Here is an 18935-nt window from a genome sequence, read left to right as displayed (position 1 = left end):
GGTTTGATTGACGGTCTGACCTGGGGGGACAAACTCTGAATGGACTACGCCTTTGGCATGAAAAAAGCAAATCAGCATTGTTTTGATGTTTGACTTGACTTGACGACATTTTTTTGGTCGGGGTGAAGATGACGTCTTCCATTGGCTCGACTGTTGCTTTGTTTCTGGGTCATAACCATAGCACCATGACTCATCACCAGTAATGACCTTTGACAGAAAGTCTGGATCAGTTTCAAGCTGTTGTTTCAAAGCACGACATGTTTCAACTCGATGTTCGTTTTGATTGTCAGTCAGAACTCGAGGAACAAACTTGGCAGCAACCCTTTTCATCCCCAAATCTTCCGTTAAAATTCGCTGAACCGAGCTCCAAGATAACCCACTACTCTCTGACAGTTGATCAATTGTCTGTCGACGGTCTGTGAACACCAGCTCTCGAATTTTTTCAACATTTTCGTCGATTCGGGCAGTTGATGGACGTCCAGAACGAGGTTTGTCATCAATCAACATGTCGCCATTTTTAAACCGAGTAAACCACTCGTATACTTGAGTTTTTCCCATAGCGTCATCTTTGTAAGCTGTTTTCAACATTAAAACACTTTCAGCAGCATTTTTGCCGAGTAGAAAACAAAATTTCAGAGCTGCACGTTGTTCACTTAAACTTGCCATCATAAAAAACGAAAAAAGAACAAAACAGCGCTGGTAAAAACAATCACTGCAGATGAACAGAAGCCAGGCAGACAACACAGGCAGGACTGAACTGGCAAGGAATTGCGCTATACACGTCTAGCGGCAGAAATGCGTACTACATAAGCTCCATGCGCGGCAACGCAATTCCGGTTATTTTTGGGTACCCCCTCGTAAGCAATTAACCATAAATAATATTATAATAATAATATCCAATTTTCTGTCAAATTGGTTCGAATAAAAGAGTTGTATAATTAAAATCGTTGGGTCCATTTTGGGGAAAGTAAAAAAAACCTTCGCTGTTCTAGTTTGATTCAAGAATTTTAGAACATTTTTTCTTATACTATAATGAAAATACAAAATTTAAAGAATCTATATAGCATTCAGTAAAGTTGAGGAAAACTGATTGCTTCTGCCACAGTCGTATCCCACCTCCTCGCTAGATCTATTCAGTTTTATTGTTCAGTCTTCCTTTATTTTTTAATTTATTTTTTGAGATACTGTCCCCTCTCGTACATACTTGCACCCATGGACCATTTTAGTAAAACTACTTTTATTTTATTGTTTTTCAAACTATTTTTCTTTGCATTAATATTTTATTTAATATCAAAAAATTGGCCACAACGATCAGTATGATATAATAATTGTTTATTTAAAAAGTAGTTATAAAAGTTAATTCACAATAGTTCCTTCTCAGCTAGCTGTGTTGTTTACATGAAAACTAGAAATAAAAAAAAAGAAAAATAGAGAATAGAATGCAACCAAAAAACCGGCGCGGAAGTCTGACGCCGTTATATTGGAGCTAATTGTTATAGCCATCATTGATTTGCATGGGTGTAATAACCGTCCATCCTACTTGGCCACCAGCTTTAGTTAGCGCACTCTGTGACTAACAACTTTGTTTTCATTGTGCTTTATTACAAGCTCTCTTCATTCATGTATATATATGTATATAAGTGTATGGTTTTTATTTTAATTCCCACTTTGCATTTTTCCAAACAAATAATCCAATAAAAATGTCGCCTCTGAAGTCTCTTTTTGTTTTTTTTTTTTTTTTTTTTTTTTTTTTGTAGAGTATCAAACCAATTACAAGTAATATGTGTATTTTGAACGCTGTAGAAGCATTTTATAGCATGCTATTGATTCTCATTCTCTTCCGTCTCAAGTGAACGCCAATGTTCGCAAGCATAGCAATTGCAGCCTTCAGCTGTAATGCCTCGTTTTTTACGGCTTGATTCATTGTCGGCCCAGCTTACCTAAATTACAAATTGTCGAATATGTTAAATGGCAACCAAATCCTATATCGTTCTTCACTTTCAACAATCAATAATCACAGTACAGTGGTACCTCGGTTCTCGACCACAATTCGTCCCTGAAGTGCGGTTGAGAACCGAAACAATTTATTCCATAAGAAATAATGTAAACTATGTAGTTTATTTCGTTTCTAAGCCCCAGAAATATGCCAGTTTTACTGGCCTAATTTTTATATTTCATGTAAAAAACATGCACGTAAACAAGAAATAAGATCTAAAAGAGTAAATATAAAATCAACTCGGCTCATTTCGGGTGTTCGAGTTCTAAATGTTTGTTCGGATTTCAGGACAATATTTTCTCGAATTTTTTGGTCGAATACCGATCTGTTCGATCAAGTCAAGTCGTTCGAAAACGGAGGTACCACTGGTTAACAATGGCCAATTTACAGCATCTTCACCAATCAGAGGCTGGTTTCGGAGATCAGAATTCCACCAATTACCTCAGTAAATTTAAACAATTATAAAGGTAATTCTCATTTTATGTTCACCATGTCTATTCTGTAAAATATTTTCTTCCTGCTAAATCTCACTAAACTCGTCCATTTCACATTTTTATGTGCACATTAGAAAGCTTGTAACGATAATTTAGTTGTTATTAACATGATTAAAGCAATTAATGAATTTTCAAAATCGTAATTATTTCGCCTAGCACTAGCTTAAAAATAATTATTGACAAACTGAATTAATTAGCAATTACCAAAAGCAAATTTATTTCAATTCTGCATTTTTAACTAATTATATTTAGATTATGAGATAACTAATAATACATCTAACTAATAATAAGTTTTAAAAAAGAATGTTTAAGACTTAGGAGAAAGGGGATGCTAATTTTTCCATCTACTCAAGCTAGTCTCAGTGTATAATTTTTATTTTTTTAAACTTAATACGAACAAAAGTTTAGTATGCTTACCTTATAGAGTCCGTCCGATGTTTCATTTATTTTCCCTTGCTCTATTGCAGTTTTTATTAGTGCAAGTAGATGTTTTTTCTTGACCCAGTATGCTCTCGATGAAAGCTGCTTGATTGTACATCCTTGATTTCTATTTATTCCAATGATAATTCCATACAAAAGATCTAACTTTATTGTGTTTTTCTTCTGTTTTATAGCTCCCATCTCCCTATTTACAAAGGAACTTACTGTCTGCATTAAAATTTTAAGTAATTACTTTTCTTATTTTAAATATAAGTAGATTATCAAGAAGATTTATGGAATGTCTTTTCTATGAAGTCGTTGTCGAGTGTTGGTATTTCCAGTTCCACTGTGTTGGATCGTTTCGTATGAACCATGATGGTGCTTAAAAAACGATTAGCAGTACTTTGTTTTGCTATGCTTGCAATTTGTTGGCTTGCAGTTTTTTTATTAGTTCACAAACAAATAGGGCATGCGTAGATTGATGTATAAACATATCCATATGGTTTCTGTGGTATCCGACGGTTAATTAGAAGATAGAACTAAGAATTTTAATTGACCTGTCTTAATTCCAATGGTATGTTAGGAGTGTAGGTAAGCATTGAGTTGCTGCAAGTACATGGTAGACCAAGGTATATTAATGTTACGTCCGTAGTCTTTTAGTTCATTGTTCAATTTACTTCATTGTTAAATTTAAAAGTTCTAGATAGTTGTTACGATGGAAAGTTGAAATTTAGGCATTCGTCTTGAAAATGTTTATATTAAATTTCTAAATTGTGAAATCAGTCTGTTCGTTTCATGATGTTTATATCTTACCAATTTCCACTGAGTTCAATTATATGTAAACAACATTTAATAGCATAATTTTATTATTATTATTATTATCAGTTGCTTTTCCCTAGCAAAGGATTGCAGACTAGTATAATGAAAATATATACTTACCAAATTTTGAAATAATAATAAAAACGTAAAAAGAAGAATTCTCTACTCCTACTAATTTTGAAATTTTAAAGTTTTCTTAAACAATAAAAGGAATTTAATTTTTAAATTAATTAAATCTTTTCTACATGTGACATTTACATTTTTCCATATGTCTACATTCGATTAGTCATTCAATCTTTAAAATGTTTGCAAAATGGAATTTATTTATATATCTACGAGGGTCGTTTGAAAAGTCCGTGCAAAAATAAAAACTACTTAATTTTTTGGGGTAAACCTTTTTTATTTTTCAACATAGTCTCCTTTTAGGCTTATACACTTCGTCCAACGCTGCTCTAGTTTGTTGATCCCTTCCGAATAATAGGATTTGTCCAAGTCTGAAAAATAGCCATTCGTTTCTGCAAATCACCTCCTCGTTTGAATAAAATCTTTTTCCCGCCAGCCATTTCTTCATATTGGGGAACAAAAAGTAGTCCGAGGGAGCCAAGTCTGGAAATTAGGGGGGATGTGAAACGAGTTGGAACCCTATTTCCATTAATTTTGCGACCACAACTGCTGAGGTGTGAGCTGGTGCGTTGTCGTGATGGAAAAGGACTTTTTGGTGGGCCAATCGTGGGCGTTTTTCTTGCAGCCCGGTTTTCAAACGGTCCAATAACGATGAATAATATGCACCTGTAATAGTTTTACCCTTTTCCAGATAGTCGATGAGGATTATTCCTTGCGAATCCCAAAAGACAGTCGCCATAATCTTTCCGGCCGAAGGAACGGTCTTCGCCTTTTTTGGCGCAGATTCCCCCTTGGTAACCAATTGTTTAGATTGTTCTTTGGTCTCAGGAGTGTAGTGATGTATCCATGTTTCATGCACAGTGACGAAACGACGCTTAAAGTCCTGCGGATTCTTCTGGAACAGCTGCAAACCGTCCTTGCAACTGTTTTCTGTGTAACTTGCACGATTTCGTTTTTGGTCAAGCGTGAGCAATCGCGGCACCCATCTTGCGGATAGCTTTGTCATGTCCAAATGTTGATGCAAAATATTATGTACCCGTTCATTCGAGATGCCCACAGCACTAGCAATCTCACGCACCTTCACTCTTCTGTCATCCATCACCATATCATGGATTTTATCAATGATTTCTGGAGTAGTAACCTCAACAGGGCGTCCAGAACGTTCAGCGTCACTTGTGCCCATATGGCCACTCCGAAAATTTTGAAACCACTTATAAACTGTTCTAATCGAAGGTGCAGAGTCACCATAATGTTTATCAAGCTTCTCTTTAGTCTCCTCAGGCGTTTTGCCTTTCATAAAGTAGTGTTTAATCAACACACGAAATTCTTTTTCGTCCATTTTTTGAAAATCACTCGACTTCCTCGATTCAAACGAATGCCAAACCCAAAGAAATAGACCGATCTGGCTGAAACTAGGCGTGTGTTCTTCCAAGAGATGCTACTAACTAAACATAACCTCGATACGCGCTATCTCTCTGACTTTGCACGGACTTTTCAAACGACCCTCGTACATTTATAACTCGTTCTTTTTTACAATTTGAGTATGTTAAAAGAATAACATTTAAGATGAACGAATTTTTACATTGTAACAGCTATATGTATATTAAAGTTATACAAGTTAAATAATTTATATTATTAAATTTAATTATTGTTTATATTTTCTCCTTCTAAATAAGAGAAAATATTGTGATCAAGCCATGTTTAAGAGATTCTAGTGAAACTTGTTTAAAATTTGATGCTAAAATTACAGATCATTGTATCTAGAGAAAACTATATTTATCTTAATTAACTGATTTGCATACCCATTAATGAACAGTTTCCCATTACTTTATCAATTTTCTAAAGAGGGCGGCGATGCTTAACTTTAGTACGCCCCTCTTTTCTAAAGTGTTAACTTGCAAAACTTTGTCCATCTAACTTAGTTTTGCCATTAACTTAGTTAAAAACTTCATTCTATTAACATACTTTCATCTATTTTGTTTAAAAAACTGTCTCATACCAATCTTTTTATGGGACATTAGTATTATAACATTTCAGCTACATTTTCTAATTTTTTTTTTTTTTTCAGCTTTCCTCTTTTTGAAAATCAATTCTTCTTCTTCTTCCCTTGGTGCTACAGTCCTATTAGTAGGACCTGGACCGCATTCAAGAGAGAGTGCCATTCTTCCCTGTCCTCGGCTTTTAGGCGCCATCTTCTAACATCCACCTTTCGCAGATCTCTTTCTGCGTCATCTAACCACCTTATCCTGGGACGACCTCTACGTCTTGCGCCTCCCGGGTGTCCCATATAGTACCTTTTTAGGAACTCGGTGATGGGGCATCCGTTCAACATGGCCGAGCCACCTCAGCCTGCTTTTTTTGATACAAGAAACTATGTCGGGTTCTCCGTATAGTTTCTTGAGTTCTTCGTTCTTTCGGAGCTTCCATTCACCATCAATGTACACCGGGCCGTAGATTTTCCGCAACACTTTTCGCTCCCTAGAAAATCAATTACTCCTTAATAATCGACTTCCTGGTAAATTTTCGATTCTAACTTTTCATTGGAAATATTAGTTTACGCTGTCCAAACTCGGAAAAAGTGGTATTTAAAAATTTATCTGCATGAAAATATGAGAAAGGTTCACATTTGATGTTATAAATCGTTATATTGATCCAGTAATAAACTTTGGGAGAAAATCAGCGAACTGCAATTGCCACTTCTTTTGAATAAAATTTGTCTTTATTGTTTTTTATATTTATTTATTTTATTTTTCTCGAAAACCGTTGGAAGTTTTTTTATTTTCTAGATCTTCAAGTGTTTGTGCACGATTTCTTATTTTTTTTAAATTATTTTTTTCTCTTATTACACGAACTTATTTATATTAGTTTTTTTATTACTTATTTTTATTGGAATTGGAGCATATCACATTGTTTAAGTTTGGTTTCTTTATTTACGTTATATAGCGTGATGGTTGCAAAAATCTCTTCGGCTATTGTGGTTTGTGATGCAATTATTTGGCCGTAATTTTAAAGTTTTATTAGACGGGTGTTTTTTTAAAAAAAGAAAATCTACATTCGTGAAAATTGTGGAAAAACAAACTTCAACATTGGTACAGGATTTAGTTCTGTATCGTTCGTGATGCGATGGTGCCATTTACACTCTGTTCTTGCTCTTGGTCACCTTATGTATGAGTGTAAATAAAATAAAATCTATTTCATTGAACTAAAAGAAAATATATAACTAAAAATCTACAATATCCCACACGAAAAGTCAGTTTTACTCATACTATCTTTTTTTTTTTGGTAATTTTCAGAATATAGTATTCCCTTTCAAATTTCAAGAAAAGTGAAAGAAGTCGGACATTACTGTCAGTAATTGATCAGAATTTACTGACAAACTAAATTTTTCTTATTTGTTTTAAGGATTTAGTCAGGAAAAAATTATCTTTGTAACAACGCAGTATGAACAGCATAAGTTGTTGCTCTCTCTAGCGCTACGCCGGATTTCCACTTGCTTGATTCGCCCGGCTGTTTTTAAAAGGAATATTTTAGCATATAAAACACATCTGTGTTCGTTTACTTATTCCAACTCCATTTCTCTATATTGGATTTCCTCTTATTGTATTTTTAGTACTTTTTTTTTTATCCAAAAATACGCAAAGTTTGTTTATCGAAATTTGAAAAGAGGTGGTTCTATATTATAATTGAGACAAAAGGTTCGAGGCTTCAAGGAAATGGTTAACCAGGATGGTTTCCTGGTAATTTTTCTTTTTTAAAAAAAATCGTTGGAACCATATCATCAAAGAAAATCTCAATAATGTGAATGAAAAAATGAATTAGGAAAAGTGGCACATACTTTCGATTCAGGAGTTTTAATCGCTAATCCATTTGCCGGGAGCCAATCAAAAAATGATATTTTAGTTTACTGCGCGATTTATTGTGCTTTTTTTTTCACCTATACTCAGACAATTTTCTAAAAACCTTTTTACGAATAGATTCCCTGAAAAAGTCGCAATCCTTTACTGGACCAGTAGTTAGCAAAAGTAAGCAGAAATCTCTGGAATGACCGGATTTTGCCTGAATTAGTAATAATCGCGTGCGACTTGGACTGCTAAAGTACGACAGTAACTACTTCATTCATTTTAAAGGGGAATTTCTCGTCCAAATCCAACTTCATTTCCCCGAATTTCAAAATTCTGTGACTGCATTTTTGCTTTAACTTGATATTGTACAAAATCATCTGATTAAACTCGCGTCTCACACTACATTTGCTGAGTATGATGATATAAGTTGTGGATGAAAAGTGAAGTCGAATTTCCTACATCAAACTAATGAACTACTTTTGGTGTTGGTTGAAAGCACGAAACCGGGATGCTGTAAAAATTGTGACCTGAGATGGATAAATTCTAAGATATTAACCTGCACTCCGAGCCTAACCACATTTTCAATATTATTACTAGTTACAACAAACAAATTATTAATTTTTTATTTTTTAGTGTACAGGCATCCATCTCTAGTAATATTAATCAACTAAAGAACGTACATGATATTAGAAATTCTAGAGAATAAGGTTTTCAAGAGAAATAACGAAATATTTTAGTTTTCTCCTTTAAGCGGAGTAAATAATTAAAGAGTATAAATGACGAATAAACGAGTGATGAGCAGATCTTTCATTGTTAAAAATGTTTAATGGGCAACAGAGTATTTTACATCGCATAAAGTAAACTTCCCAAATATTCAGCGTAATCGGATTAAACTGGTAGAGATGTATTAGAAAGGAGATGGCTTTTATTTCATCAACACCCGTTAAACGGTCCATTATTGCAGGATAATAGGATGTTCCTTTCGAATTACATTATTCTTAGTTATTGTATAAAATAATTCTATTAAATTTAAGACTTTTATGAATAGCTTTCATTTGCAACACAAAGGATTGAGCTAGCTACAAGCAGAGAACTATGCTGTGCTTAGTTAGAGAAAAATCTTAATTTCAAAATTGCAGGTCCTCGGGTTGGAAATGTTAGTATCGATTGATAGTTACACTGGGATACCCACAGGGACTGAAGAAGCGGTTGGTTCACTTCCATCCACCAAACTATAATAGGTACTGTAACATGAAAAATATTTAATCTTCTTATCGATTCAGCGATCGAATTCTTTAGAATTTCCATTGTGTTAATTTGGAAATTCAAAAGATATTGGAATATTGTTGTTTTGCAGGTCATTTAAGTCTTTTTACTTTTTGTCTTTAAAAGAGTTGGAATTGGGGGAATAAGACCAATGTTAGGTTCCCATGTCTTTGGGCGCCATACAGCGAGTTCGAATCGAAAATCATTGTCTTCGTAATTCCATGCATAGTTTTTAACACTCTTTTTTTTTTCTAAAATGGATTTAATAGACTCAAATTATTCTCAAAATGTCTTATTACATAGCCAACATTAAATATTGTACCAAACAATTAAGCCTTACATAACAACTAAGCATATTTCATTGTTCAAAAATCACGTCTGTAGTTTAAACTTGAGCTAAATTTCATGACATTACCTAAGGCTGGGGAATGATTTAGTTAGGGTCAAAATATTAGAACAATAAGATGAGTAAAGTTAGAGATAGATATCTTGTTTCACAAAATATGGTTCAGAACACTGATAAGAATTACTGATAATAGTGTTTGGATTTAATCTCTCCTTCATTTTTTTGTTCTGAGCAAAAGACTTTTGTCTGTTTTTTTATTTGTAATTTTGACTTAGAAAGTCTTAAAGGAGCTTTTATTTTAAGTAACTTGACAAACTTTTTTATGTATAAAAAACAAAAAAACTAAAGCTTTTCCTATTTATTCTATTCAAAAACTTTATATTTACAATGTTTTCTTACTTCTGTGTAACTTCTAACTAAAAGCGGCCCTTCTAAAGATTTTTATCGTGTCGTTAGTTTCCAGTAAATGTATTTATATCTTTTTCAAATAAAAAAAATTTCCTGACAATTTTCGCTTCAAAATCTTAGCAAAACACATCAGTTTCAATTTTGTTTGTTCCTTCTCAGTTCTGATTTAATTTCTTTTTTTCTTCTATCTTTATTCCAGATATTTATTTATTGTTTTTTCTCACTTTCCCTACACATTAATTTGTAACCGACTCAAAGTTAAGTTTTGAGTTTGATCGGAAACTTGAAAGTAGTTATTGTATCCTTGTCCTTGATTCGTCTTATGAACATTTTTTTTGAATTCCTTGGTAACCAAATTGAGTTCTCTTTGGAGAGGGTAGGAAAAATGATGCTTGCAGTATATGGCTTTACGAAGTGTTTTATGATATTAGGGTTCTCCAGTTATTTACTTCCAGAACTGTTTTTCTTCTAAAAGGCATCCATTAGTTGGTCGAATATTCATACTTTTCTTCCAACCTCCATGATTTCGCCCCAGTATTCAGACGTGGATCTATGGACTTACGGCTACTAAGGGTACGTTTTCAACGGAGCTGTGAGCATAGATGATAGCGGAGATGATAGCAGTGATGCATCAGCGCTTATAGAATAACCTAGTACATTCTTATGTGAGCGTGCACAACGAAGCTTCGATTAGTGACTCATACTCGCTGCTATAAACGAGCATAGATGATAGAATTGAATTTTTCATTTTTCTGCTAGCTGAACTCCAGTATCGGTGCTTCAAAATGGACGTCGAAAAATTATTTGGTGCTGTCTTTACTCATTATTTTTGGTTATTATTTTATTATTTACTTTTAAACAATATTTTGTTTTTTAAATCGTGCTTACATTTATTTTCATGTGTATTTATTTGTTGTTTTTTTTCAATAAAATCATTACTTACCTAAGATTAATCACTAGTTTTTCTTCGATGGTTTTAGGATTTCCATGACAATTTTTCCGTTTTCTTAATTTTGACCTTATTTTTTCTAAAATATAGTCGAATGTGGGTGGACCCATCCTCACATATTCAAAAAAACGATCCGGATAATTTCTAAGTTTCTTATATAAATGGTGAAATTCACCCAAAGTTCTTCGTTTTTTATTTATGGGATGTACATGATATTTTCTAAAAAGCGTTTTTTCTTTAAAATATACCATTTCGTGGCTGCTGAACATAAAAACTCTTCTTCACTACTCGGACATGTTGCACACTAATCAGCGATTATATTTTACTCTATCAGCTATCATCTCTGCTATCATCTATACTCACAGCTCCATTGTAAACGTACCCTTAAGCCACCCATAAGCGTAGATAATGTTCAGCGTCCTAATCTTACTGGCATTTCAAAAAAATGAGCAGTAAATTGAAACAAATACTAATATTTAATGTGGGAAACACCCCCTAAATTTCAAAAACATCCACTTCTGTTTTTAACTAACAAACCATTTATAAAAATGGCAAAATATGCGATATTTAATTGCAGCTAACTATCTCATGCAATATTGTCTGTTGCTTGTTTTGCTTTTTACAATATTATACATTTTTACACATAAATATTTGAAACCTAAAGAACAAACATTTGCTTTATTTTACTTTATTTTTTTTTTTTTTGTTTAACAGGGGCAAAAAACATTTTACTGGAATACAATCACTGGTGGGATATGATGGGACATGGAAAAAAACAAATAACAGGCGGGTGTAAAAGCAACATACGAAATGAAAACACTTGGAAGTGATGAATGTATCTGCAATCGCATTGCGGTCCCCACAATTACTTTTACGATTTATTAGGCGGATAAAATCAATATGGATATTAGGTTCGTATCATTATACTCCGACAAAATAGTTATTCTTACTAAACTTTTGAAAGTTTCTAAAGATAATTCCAAGCAAAATTGGAAATACTATTTTTCTTGTTTGTAAGTTAACCCCAGAATATTAATAAGTTCCAACAGCAATGTATAACTTCTCTCTTTGAAAGATAGATTCGGAGTTAGTTCACGTCAGTTAGTTTTTCATTTTCACGCTGCTACTATTGCAATTTCTTTTTCTTTCTAAATAACTTTTCTATTTATCAAATGTTTACATTATTGAAATGGATTTTCTTTCTACTATTACATTTTAAGATAGAATATATTTTTGTAACTTTTACTGATAACTCAAAAGAGGAAATATTATGGGCCCGATAATAGCGTTTTGTTTTATTAAGATTATGGTTTTACCGGAGTTTGTTTTAAGATTCTCTATTTATCAAAAACAAAACCGTAGTTTAACGTTAATATTCACACACATACTGCTGACACAGTGTATTAATTTTCTAAAACCTACTTTTTCTGTCTCAGGAGACCATAAAACGAATATTCCTTTATAAACTCAATCCAGAAAATTTGACAAAAATCGATCTCAATACTTCCTAGTAAGAGAAAGTAAAAAAACAGGAGTTGCGATCGTATGTTTATGGGGAAAAAATATTTAACCATATTCTTTGGTAATATAATTTTGCACTAATGGTGATAAAGTTGAAGTTTATAAGTAGATTTTTGCTTCTGAAGATTATAAAAAAAGGACTTATTTACGCCTCATAAATAATAGGTTTGTAATTTGGCTAGTCACGTTCTCTGGTAATGTAGTTCTATCAAGAAGAAGAACTTCTTAAGCCGTATAATGAATATTTCATCAGGATATTCGTGTTGCCCTTTTTTATTTATGGCTTTAACTCACTTGATTACTCTAGGGGCACTTCTGCTAGCCAATACCGTGCAATTTTTATTTAAAGAACAATAGAAGTTAAGAAAAAATGGACCCTTATTTATGGGTGAACCTGATGAATGAAAAGGTAGCCCGTCGGTGTTGGTAAGGCTATCTCTTTCCTCTTCTAACTTAGCAGTTAAGGGAGTATTTAGGATATATCGTGCTTAAAGGGGTCTATTTTTCTTCCTTTGTGGTTAGGATTAGGCCGGTTCATTCCACGATCTCTCCCCGAAGTTTATTTCTTTTAGCAACCTTAAGATCTCAAAATTGTTTTAGAAAGTTGATTTCCTCCTACAAAAATCTTAAGAACACGAGGTAAAAAGTAAAGTAATCGCCTATTTTTTCAGGCGGGGCTTAACGTCCAACTACCAATTAGGTGTCGTGACGGAGGCGACTAGCAAACATACTTTGCTGTAAATTTCTTTTATTAACCATTAAATAAAATCCAAGGCCTAAGACCGGGAATCGTGCCCAATACCACAATACATATTAGCTTCGCAGGTCTGCCTCTAACCTCTCGGCTACCGTGGCGCCTAGAACACGAGGTTTCTAACAGTTCTCTGGACACTGGCATCGTGAGATGACTAGAGTACTCCACCGTGAATCAGCAAGAGTCACTCTTTCAGGAAACCTGTTTGCAATTGATCTGCATTTTTTTTTTTTTTTTCTTAGACTGAGCCATGCGTCACTTTCCGTTGTAAGTTTTTATTGTTTTAGCCAGAGGCTTTAACGTCAATTCGGCCTTCTCTTTTATTGTGCGCTTCTCTCTTCTTTGAAAGACTCTTCGCTTATTCTGCAGAGACGTGTACCCGGTTCATAATGGGATTTGCTATTAAAAAAAAAAAAAAAAAAAAAAAAATAGGCGCCTATCTTGTCAGGATGTATGTAAATCTGTCTCCTCCTTGCCACTGTGCTTTTCTTAGAGAAAACGGTTATTTACTCCGCATGGACGTTTCGGAATATTTTCTATTACTGGTTTTAATCAAAATTCGATTGTCAGTTGCCTTTTTTATTCAATCATTCTTTTAATGATGGGTATGCCATGCTCAGAGGAAAGCATGTTCAATATATTCAGCAACATGGCAGTACCTGATGATTACAAACAGTAAAGTAGTTTCCTGAACTGCGCGGAACCCTTATCCCCAGCCTTCCCCAAAAGAACTCTTAAAACTCTCTTCCGAAGTAACATTCCCGGTCTGTTTACAATAATCGTAAGATATCTCGTGATATCCCAAGCAATTCCTTGATAATACATCTATCAAGATTATGTACTAAACCTGGTATTGATGAAACGGACGGGTGCACTATCCTAAAAGTAGTACAGTGCTTCCCCTACCCAATCACAAGTCTTGCACTAATTGCGTGTAATTAGTTCATTAACTTTCATTTAAATGATTTTCCTTGAAAAATTCTGTTAAAAGGATATCCTCCATTCTTATAATCTACCTATCACAAGATGTGTAAAACAATGCTAAATATATTTATACCTAATATATTAATAATATTTCTAAAATAAAGCAGATAACTAGGAAAGAAGTTGAAAAAGCAGAAGAAAACAAACCCGCAAATAAAATCTCTAATTCTTTTTTATGCCCACTTTTTCACCTTTTTCTTTGTGTTTATTTCATTCCGCTTTTTATCTCTTTGCTTGTTAAGAAAGTATAGCTGTAGACACACTACTTGCTTACCGCTCTGGCACTTTTCGCACACTCCATATCTAACCAACTGCTCTCTTATATTGTTCTGCTTTGTGTCAGATGAATAGAAATGTTTTTCTTTCTTCCGATTCTTCTTTTTCTTCTTTGTCATTTTTCTCTTCTATTAGTTTCTTTCTCTTCTGCAGGGCAGTTTATTCTTGTTAAAAGCACTTTTTTTCTTAGTTTCCTATGTAATAATAGTTTATAGTTTTGTTATAAACAGTGAGAACTTATTTTTGTTAAGTATTGTAGATGAGATAATTTTTATAGAACTCTTTCGCAGTTAGTGTGTAGTCATACGACTACTAGTTTTGTATTCTTTAGGCTTAGGCCTTAAGAAAATTGTAGAATTTTTATAAGGAAACAAGCTACGAATTTCCCAGGTTTTCTGCCCCAATAAAGTTTGTGGTATACTCGTAAAAGAAAATGAAATTGTGGATAAACTTGCAAAGGAAGCCACCAATAGTAGGGAAATGGCTAACTATAAATTACCACACACCAATATCAAGTGTATAATTGCAAAAATGGCAGACAGATTACAGTAATGGTAATAAAGGAAGATTCTATAAAAACTATGGCAGATCAGTTACCTAGACAACCATGGTTTAAGGGGAACTGTCACTAATAAATGGGTTGTTACGACAATAAGCAGGCTGAGAGCGAACCACACGGTGTGCGGATCGTATCTACACAGGATCAACAAAAGGTCCTCTCCTCTTAGCGTAGATTGCAATGAGGAGGAGGAGGATTTCAAACATATAATAATGGATATGTCCACGTTATTTGGTAGAAAGGAAACGAATGTTTGACGACATATACAGGTATTTAGATGCACCATTTCGCTACGAAGACATAATATTCTCCACCAACATGTATGTGCTTAAGTCTGTAGAAGAGCTAGCAAAGAAATATGATCCAGCAGCTGACCCTTAGATTTTCTCTTCCTAGGAGCTTCTTACAGCTCACTGTCCGGTGATGGACAGTGTTGTCTGTAACGAGAGAACACTGTCCGGAGGCCGGCAGTGCACTGGAAAAAGCTCCGAGCGCTAATGACCTCAGCTGTTGATGCGCCAAAAAAAAAAAAAAAAAAAAAAAAAAAAAAAAAAAAAAAAAAATATGAATGTATATAAAAGTTATAGCCGATTAGAATGAATGGAAGAAAATGATTAGAGAAGGATTACGTGATTTTAATTTCGGTTAAGCTAGAAGGATGGCAGGATTATAGAGTACTGATCCATCCATCAGTTTGTATGTAAATAGTTGTATATAGTAGAGGGATGAATGTGTGAAGCGAATGTATTTGTAGGTAAGAATGGAGAGTGAGTGATATTCTAGTGATAAGCACCTAGACGATGCTGGCTGTTTGGCGAAAGACAATGCCAAAAAAAAGAAAACAAAAAACAAGTCTGGACAAAGTAATGATGGATATTATTCAAGAAAATTACAAAAAATAAAACGTTAGATCAGTTATAGATTAATAGAAACATGTACCAATAGCTCTATAGTTTCCTTTTTGATTTATTTTGATTTTGATCGTGTTGAAAAAAGTTCTTCTTTTTTAGTCGTGAAATGTCCAAAATTTTTGGTGGACATTTCCACTGCTTCGCAAAATGATTTTTTTAATGGAGAGATTCTCTTTAAAATAGTATTTTATCACTTCAGCGTATGGTTTTTAAAATTGTAAATAAATTTAATCTTAAGTTTAATCTATTTTGAATGCAAACAAGATTTTTACCATTGAAATACAAACATAATAAAGTTGAAGCCTACATAACAATGTATAACTCAAACTTAAATTGAAGCTTACACAAAGTTTTACAATATACTGAAACAAGGTTTTTGGTAATTCTATTAGTATTAAAACCCGTACTGTTACTTAACTTTAGTTTCCTGTTAAGCCCTATCTATCTTTTCTTCTTGTGGATAGGTACAAAACTCACATATTTACCAAAGCAAACTTTGCCACTAAAACTTACAATCTTATAAATTTGGTTACGTATTACTTTTTTGTATTTACTTTTCATCTTCTTTAAATATAAATTTGTTGTTTTCGAAATTGAAAACTTTTGATGATTAAGTGCTGTAATTTTGTTAACATTATTAACTTCCTCTTCACTGTCTTTAATTTAATCAAGTTAAAGAGCCCTCCTGCTTTGCTAGGCCAAAAGTCGTGAATATTCTGTTTTGGGTTGATCAGTTGAAAGAAGAAGGGCCAATTTCCTTTCTTTTACTTCTTTATAAGGTTGAGGGCAGGCTTTTTTCATTCAGAAATACATCGTTTTGCGAAAGCACAACTTGTTAACTGTAATTATAATTTGTAATTCCTTGTTTCTACCCATATATTTATATTACCCATTATGATTCTAAGAGGTTTGCTTCTACATTGTCCCCTCTAGTTCCACAATTAAATTTACAGATTCATACAAATACATACTCTGTTCTTACCAGAAGCAGTGACCATTCTTCTTCTAGTTACTTTCTATCCAATGGCTGTTGATGGTTTATAAAGACGTCTATGACTTAAATAGCGTTCCATGCGCTTCCATCGCTTGACTTCATATGATAATCTGATCAATAGTAATGTTTCTCGTACTATGTAAATGGTAGGATCATTCATTCCCTATTTGGTGGTTATTCATTTGTTTTCTGTTTATTTTCTCAACTATTGCTCGTACTATTTTGAAAATAAATAACTACAAGATATCGATAGATATCGATTCGAGGAAATTTCAAATTAAAATTTTCCTATCGGGCTGATCGTAGTTAAATAAAAATTATTAAACCAATGCTCAAGAAATAACTTGATTTGATTTCAATCTAATAGTAGGTACTTTAATGGAATTATTTACAGAATTCTCTCATAATGGAATAGAAGTTGAAGGAGTCTATTGTACTGTAAAGAAATTGAATTAAACTCGGAATTGGGATTATAGTTTGAAGTGTAGGAGGCTGTGATGACGCCATAGCCAACTCTGATGACTTTCTAGTTAAGTTTTCCTCAGGTTTGTTGTTGTTGTTGTTGTTAACCTCTTCACTACTTGTGCCGGTAATGCTATGTATAAATAAGTATAAGAGTACTTTTTATGTATTTACAGGTCATGTGTATATAGTAGAGATCACGGTTAGTTGAACAGACTGGGACTAGAAGGTAGTAATAATATCATCAGGTACTAAGCAAGGAATTGTACGCTCTAAAAATCACAAATACTCCTTTTGAGCTAGATATTGTTGTACTATTAGATGACATCGCTCATCCAATTACGTCGTCTGCTAGGTTGGTACCCGACATCTTACAATTGTTGAGATGAAATATTCTATCTATGGTAGTCGAAATTGCTTGGATAAATTCCAATTTCATGCCGTAATTCACTTTGGTTTTTAGTTCCTTTTTAAAAAAAAATTATTGCCAAAAAGCATCATGAAGAAAAAATGGGTGGGTGCTATGGTCTAGCAACAAAGAAAGTTACTGTAGAACCTCTCAACCTGGTTTGCTTTTTTAACTTTTTTTTTTTTTTTGTTACACGCTGAACTTTGTCCAAAAGTTGTTTATTTTTTTTAAAAGGTATATTTTGTAGACAGCTGGCGGAAGTAGGCTACTCTGTCCAAGTTCCTCTATAGTTTCCTTGACTTTAGCAGCCGTTGGATATGCAGCATTAGGCGAAGATTAGCACTTGAATTTAGAAGCAAGACTTGGTGGAGGATTCGAGGACATCTTCGGCTAACTTATCGTCTTTAGAACTTTATTACTGAAGTGGTAAGTTACTTAGGGTTAGGCTTACCATACGTCCCGGTTTGACCGGGATGGTTCCGGTTTGAGATCCCTGTCCCGGCGTCCCGGTCAAACTTGAACAACACCGACACCCCGGCGGATCGTTCCCCCGCGCCCTTTTATTAATATGTTTTCAGTTCTTAATAATTTTGATTGCATTTCAAATATAAAAAACACAAATTAAGCGAAAAGCAAAACGAAAATGAGCCTCTTCCTTCTCTGCGTCCCGGTTTGGCTCTTCGTAAGCCTACTTAGGGGCAACATGCCAGTCTCTGGTCGAGAAAAATACCTGATATATTTTAAACTCAGAAAATCTTTTACAACTTTTTACTGAGAAAATTAATTTTAGGACAGTCTGGTGGTAACATGGGCTAGGTGATTCCTCTAAAAAAAAAAAGAGCTCTTGCACTGAACTTGTACGTAGTTACCATCTGTGTAGTATTAGAAAGATTTAAATAAGTTCCTAAAACTTCCAAATCTTGCACGTCATACTTCTCTTATGTCCTTTTGCTACAATGTTTCTTTAATTTAACCAATTAACATTTAGTAAAACTTTGAAATTGGTGGAAATCTAAGAATATACATAGGTACGAGAAAATCGTGAAAATGATATCACATTTTTTGTTTTTAGATTGGTAAATTTTGTATATAAATTTGCGATTATCATTCCAATCATATCTTCAGATATAAATTTAATTTGTAAAAACATTTTATGTCCTGGTTATAGAAGGTTACATAAGAATTTAAGACATGAGAGCGTTGAATATCAATGTATGTAACTCAATAACCCCAAGAGCTATCAAATGCTTGTAGATAGCTCTATCTGCTTAGAAATGATCTTATTCACCATGTATGCTTACATACAAACATAAATATTACTAAGTCGGTTAAATAACCTAGGAAAAATATTTCCTCTTCAGTCGACCACCACCGTGTTCTATTTGCTTATCCAAGAAAATCC

General features: G+C 33.6%; 2 protein-coding genes across 46 annotated transcripts in view; one reads left to right on the top strand and one right to left on the bottom strand.

Moving 5' to 3' along the window:
* The window catches only part of Dus1 (Dihydrouridine synthase 1), a 104030-nt gene that overhangs the window by 27674 nt on the left and 57421 nt on the right, over positions 1 to 18935 (top strand). For 7 of the 45 annotated variants that reach the window (XR_012458440.1, XR_012458433.1, XR_012458443.1 and 4 more), the window contains one exon: positions 11378 to 11574. The exons of 37 other annotated variants lie outside the window; for them this stretch is intronic. The gene's annotated coding sequence lies outside the window, so the exon portion shown is untranslated. Of the gene's footprint in view, positions 1 to 11377; positions 11575 to 17056; positions 17208 to 17300; positions 17480 to 18935 lie in introns of all 45 variants that reach the window. One more of the 45 variants, XR_012458437.1, reaches the window with a different exon arrangement.
* LOC141454115 (uncharacterized) lies at positions 1720 to 4006 on the bottom strand. Its single transcript, XM_074127981.1, has 3 exons — positions 3850 to 4006; positions 2908 to 3115; positions 1720 to 1940 (listed from the first exon to the last, which is right to left on the bottom strand). Exons 2-3 carry the CDS (start codon positions 3109 to 3111, stop codon positions 1821 to 1823), a joined length of 324 nt encoding a protein of 107 aa, XP_073984082.1. The 5' UTR covers positions 3112 to 3115; positions 3850 to 4006; the 3' UTR covers positions 1720 to 1820.

This window comes from Rhodnius prolixus, unplaced genomic scaffold (assembly GCF_049639745.1).
Source record: "Rhodnius prolixus isolate KJV_2025 unplaced genomic scaffold, Rpr scaffold_9, whole genome shotgun sequence".
Classification (NCBI taxonomy): domain Eukaryota; kingdom Metazoa; phylum Arthropoda; class Insecta; order Hemiptera; family Reduviidae; genus Rhodnius; species Rhodnius prolixus.
This window is presented reverse-complemented; position numbering and strand designations above follow the sequence as displayed.

Excerpts from the sequence above, each read along its gene's own strand:
- LOC141454115 (XM_074127981.1), bottom strand. The coding sequence starts at position 3,111 with ATGGGAGCTATAAAACAGAAGAAAAACACAATAAAGTTAGATCTTTTG. Across the intron at positions 1,941-2,907 it reads CATCGGACGGACTCTATAAG|GTAAGCTGGGCCGACAATGA; the intron begins GTAAGCATACTA and ends TTTGTAATTTAG.